The 5,000-nt window shown below is 49.5% G+C and overlaps 1 protein-coding gene across 1 annotated transcript in view; it reads left to right on the top strand.

The window, feature by feature from the left end:
- Positions 1-5,000, top strand: part of GPKOW (G-patch domain and KOW motifs) — a 16,077-nt gene that overhangs the window by 8,541 nt on the left and 2,536 nt on the right. The window contains exons 2-7 of the mRNA XM_015597749.2: positions 139-635; positions 1,304-1,458; positions 1,556-1,680; positions 3,471-3,580; positions 4,306-4,519; positions 4,925-4,997. Coding sequence (XP_015453235.1) covers positions 463-635; positions 1,304-1,458; positions 1,556-1,680; positions 3,471-3,580; positions 4,306-4,519; positions 4,925-4,997 — 850 coding nt within the window. The 5' untranslated portion in view covers positions 139-462. The remainder of the gene's footprint in view (positions 1-138; positions 636-1,303; positions 1,459-1,555; positions 1,681-3,470; positions 3,581-4,305; positions 4,520-4,924; positions 4,998-5,000) is intronic.

The following is a 5,000-nucleotide window of genomic DNA, read 5'->3' as shown; positions in this document are numbered from 1 at the left end:
GAATCCAGAGCTTGTCGAGTATTAAATCTGGCATCGATAAGCACCATTATTACATGTCTATTATTTATTATTGTACACAACTGACATGCACAGATTTTTTTTCTTAACGATTTATCTTACCTACACTTCCCACACCAGTAGGACACAGTGACGTGCACACAGAAGGCGATCAGTAAATACTAGTCAAACGCCTACACGAAAGAATGACTATTTGGCGATAAAGAATCCTCCTACCACGCCTATCTCCCTGAAGAACTACATTTCCCTGCACGCTTGGCGTGACGCGCGCCTATGAAGTAGAAGAGCGATGACTGCTTCCCACCGCCCCTTATCCGCCTTCATCTGTCGATGCCGCGAAGTTTTGTGGGAAGGTAGTTCTAACGCTAGTCGTCAGGCCCCGGGCAACTTGAACCCAAACTAAACTTCCCAGCAAGCAGCTCACCGGCCAGGAAGAGAAGCAAGATGGCGGACGCTGGAGATGGTGTTTTGCGGCCGGCAGGAGCTTCTACTGCCCCGATTTCATTCCACTTCAGTCGCACGTTCGCCCAGAGACGGCTGGCGAACTCGGGAGATGGCGCAGGTGTGGCTCCGGAGAAGGATTTCCTGAAGACCGTGGAAGGGAGAGAGTTGCAGAGGTGAAGCGCTGGGTCTCTCATCCCTTGGAAATTGGTACGGTGGGTGCAAGCGGGAGGGTGCAATATGAGTCGATTGTCTTGGTGACAGTGGCCTGGAAAGCCTGAATACCGCCAGAGGAAATTCGTGGAGGTGAGGAAGCGGGTGTTTGTAGGACAGGTGGAGAAATTGAGCCTGACGGACGTGGGGATTGACAAGAGAGGATGTATTCCTGAGAGGGAGTGTCTTTCGGTCTGGGGGATCCTGAGGCGTCTGTGTTCCGAGAGAAGGAAAGGAGGGGAGAATGACGAGACCCCTGATGTCTTACCTGATGCGGTGGGTCTTCTCTGATATGGGGAACGGGATGGAACGGCAGATTAAGGTTAGGGGAGGCTGGTGTGGAGCCTGGAGCTGGGGAGAGAGTCTGGGCTGAAGATGGTGATTTGTGGGTGATTGCAAAAGCCATGGACTGAGGACTGATCCTCAAAAGCACAATTAAAAGTTGGGGGTGGAGGAGAAAATCCAAAGAAAGAAAGAACCATCAGATAGGCGAGCCAGTCAGAACAGAGGACATGGTCCATGGGACTGGAGGTGAGTTGGGCCCTCGGTGATTTCTCTAAATAATGAGATGTGGTTGAGAACCCAGTGACCATACTAATCTTCTGACTTCACTCCTCTGTGTCTACATCAGTGTGAAGCCCTCAGAAGCTCCGAAGGAACTCATCATCCCTTTGATCCAGAATGGCTATCGCAGGCAGCCACCGACCCAGGCCTCTGGGCCATCCACAGATGTTGAGGCTGTAATGGATAGGATGCTGTCCCAGGCTATGAAAGAGCTCATTGAGGGTGAGTGATCCCCCTTTGCCTTACCCCAGTAAAGGAAGAATGGGAGGAAAACGGAAACATAGGTGGAACTTGATTGCTCCCTCTCATTCTTCCTTAGAATCCAAGAAGTCTCTGGAGGAGAGAGAGAATACAGGTGTTGACCCCATGCTTGCTATCCCCGTGATCCAGAAAGGATGCACCCCCAGTGGGGAAGGGGCAGCTGGCGAACCCCAGGCTGAGACAGTAAGCTGGCCCCTCATCCCTCTCCAGCCCCAGCCTCTCTTCCCTGTCTACCAGGCTTGCCTCCCCGCACACAACAGGGAAAGTCTGTGTGTAAACTAGCGGCCTGCTGCCTATCCCTTCATTCTTCTTTTAGAGTGTTTGAGGAACACCAAGGAGACTGACTGATGTAACTGGAGTGGAATGAGTGAGGCGGGGAGTAGATGAGGTCAGAAGTGGGAGGGCTAAACCAGGCAGGGCCTTGTGGGTCATGGCGAGGTCTTTAGATTTTACTCTGAATGAAACGAGAGCCATGAGAGGGCTCTGAACAGAGAAGGGACAAGACTTATGACTTGACAGGATTTCTCTGGTTGGTGTGAGCAGAACAGACTAGTAAGTGGAGATAGAAGCAAGGAGACTAGCAGTCCAGGCTAGAGATGATGGAGACTAAGACCAGAGTGGTAGAAGTGAGGCCTGGAAGGAAAAGGTAGGGTTTAGTGAGAAAGGGAATTTCAGGGTGAGTACTCCTAATGGCAGCAATGACTGAGACAGTGTCATGGAGGCAGGAAATAGATGTGTGTGTACAACAGTGAGGCAACTTACGGTGTATCTGGAGCAGCTATAAAGAATTGAGGGAGTGATGATGGGAGGTGAGAGGAAAGGTGAGGGATGTGTCTACGAAAGTAATGAAGTCCATCTTTCATTCCCGTGGACCAACTTTTCACCTCTTTATTCACTTTTTTGCAATGCTTTGGAGCCGGGTTTTCCTACAGCCCCAGACCAGCATCTCTTTTGACTGAAATGTTCTCATCAGCCTTCATATGTTCTCTGTTATTTTTTCATCACAAAAAAGAAAAAACTTTCACTTCACTCTCCATCCTGTTCCGGCTTTGGCCTCATTTCTCTCATTTCTCTCCTCTCACAGCCTTCCACATCTCAGTTGATCACAGTTCCACCCATCCTTCCTCTCACTTAGTCTAAAAAACTTTAGCATCACCTTCGACTCCCCTCTTTATTTATTTCACACCCCATATACAATCTGTCAGCAGAATCCTTTCATCTCCCTTTTCAAAATACGCCTAGAATCTGGCTACTTCTCCCCATCGCCACTACCACCATGCTGGTCTGAGCCACTAGCATCTCTCATCTGGACTGTTGCAGTTACTTCCTCACTGGTCCCCCTTGTGGCTGCTACCCTCTTGTGGCTCCTGCCCAGCTCTCTCAGTTAATCTCTCACCACCCCTCTCTGTCTCCACATCTCTGTTTCAGTCAGGTTGACTTTCATGATGTTTTTCACATGTACTAGATCTCGTGCCGCCTCAGCACCTTTGCTCTTACTGTTCTCTCTGCTCGGAACACTTTTCCTTCTCATATTCTCATGGCTCCCTCTGCCATCTCTCTGGTCTCTGCTCAAATATCAACTTAGTGACACTCCTTTCTCTGTCCTTCTGCATCTCCTTAACATGCTTTATTTTCCTTCAAATAATTTATCACCACTTGACATATCACGTTTTGTGTATTTTATTTATTCTGTGTTCTACAACTGGAACATAAGTCCCACAAGGGCAGGAGTTTTTGTCTGTTTTGTTCACTGTTTTATCTCCGGCACCTAGAACAGCACCTGGCACAGAGTAAATATTTGTCCAAGGACTGAACTGGAGGAATAAAGTGAGGAATGGTGAGAGGAAAGCGAGTTACCCTTGAGCTGACTGGAAAAGAAGCATTGAGGGTCACCTAGCGAGTGATAGCAAATGCATTTCAGAGCGCCCACCGTAAGCAAAGCCTGACCATCCTTTCTATGCCTGAACCTATAGGCGCCAGAGGAGGCCAATTATGAGGCAGTCCCTGTGGAGGCCTACGGGCTGGCCATGCTGCGGGGCATGGGCTGGAAACCTGGAGAGGGCATCGGCCGCACCTTCAACCAGTGAGTTCTGGGGTAGCAAGGGAATAGCGGACGGGGCCGTGAATGAGACCCCTGTGGTTACCGCCCACCCAGACCCATCCAGGCATGGGATGGACAAACTACCACCCTAACCAATTCAGGAGTCTTCTAGTACTGCTTCTAACTCCTGTTTGCTTTTTGAAACTGTAACAGGATCCCATTTATGGAAAGATTGCCACTCTGGGCATCAGTTTCCTCATTTGAAAAATAAGGATAACAACAGCGTAGTCTTCCTAGGTCTGTTGAGAGCTGAGTGAAAGTATACACATAAAGCACTCACAGTCGGCCCTGGCCCCAAATAAGCATAGACTAGCCATTTGCTGTTATCACATGGACTTAAAATCCCTTTGCATTTCTGAACATTCTTTTCATAAACCTTTGGCAGCTAGAAGTGACCCAAACTGACATCGAGCATTTTATAATCTGCTTTTCTTGTTTGGTGTGAACATTTGATTTCCCTTGTGGAAATATTGGTGTGTTTGGTTACAGGGTAGATACTATGTAATAGATGGTGTATGCAGCATGTTATTAGGTTGAACCAAATGAAATTGCCTTTTTTGTAGGTCAAAACCTGTCCTAACATGAGATGGGAAAGTATATTCTTGAATATATTGATAGGGTGGGGTTTGGGCAGGGGTTGGGGAGGAGAATGGGGCATTGAAGACCATCGCATCCCCCAACAAGCCCATATTCTGTGCTCCCTTCAGAGTGGTTAGGCCCTGTGTCAACTCACTGAGGCCCAAAGGGTTAGGGCTGGGCGCCAACCTGACCGAAATCCAGGCCCTGGCCCCCACTGCCCCACACCGCCTGTCGAGGCCAGATGAAGAGCAGGAGAAAGATAAGGAAGACCAGCCTCAAGGACTGGTGCCTGGAGGAGCTGTGGTCGTTCTTTCAGGCCCTCACCGAGGCCTCTATGGGAAGGTAAGGAACCACGATGTGCCTGGAACCCAACACAGGCAGCAGGGAAGACTGTTGCGAGTGTCAGGAAGGAAGAATTAGGTTTAGGGTAGCAAGGCTAGAAGTCCTTGTCTTTTAGGCTTGCCTGGCTTATTAGTTCATTCGGGAACTTAGGACCACTTGCTGGGCCTTTCTGAGCCTCGGTTTTCAACATGACATATGCCACAAGTCCCTGAGGATTAAATGCTTAAAATATATCCCGAGTCCCACAGTCCAGTGGGGAAGACACAGGGACTAGACCTGGTCCCTGCCCTTGGGGGTCACAGTCTGCTGAGGGAGACACAGGGGTCAGGCCTGTTGGAGGTAAGGGTGGAGTGCTTGGTTCTAGAAACATGGGTCAAGTCCACTCAACTCCTGCCTACACTTTAGGTGGAAGGCCTTGATCCTGACAATGTTCGGGCCATGGTTCGTCTGGTCATGGGGAGCCGCATGGTGACTGTTAGTG

Source organism: Pteropus alecto, unplaced genomic scaffold (assembly GCF_000325575.1).
Source record: "Pteropus alecto unplaced genomic scaffold, ASM32557v1 scaffold669, whole genome shotgun sequence".
In the NCBI taxonomy this organism is placed as follows: domain Eukaryota; kingdom Metazoa; phylum Chordata; class Mammalia; order Chiroptera; family Pteropodidae; genus Pteropus; species Pteropus alecto.
Note: the sequence above shows the minus strand (reverse complement) of the source record. Positions and strands in the feature narration are given on the sequence as shown.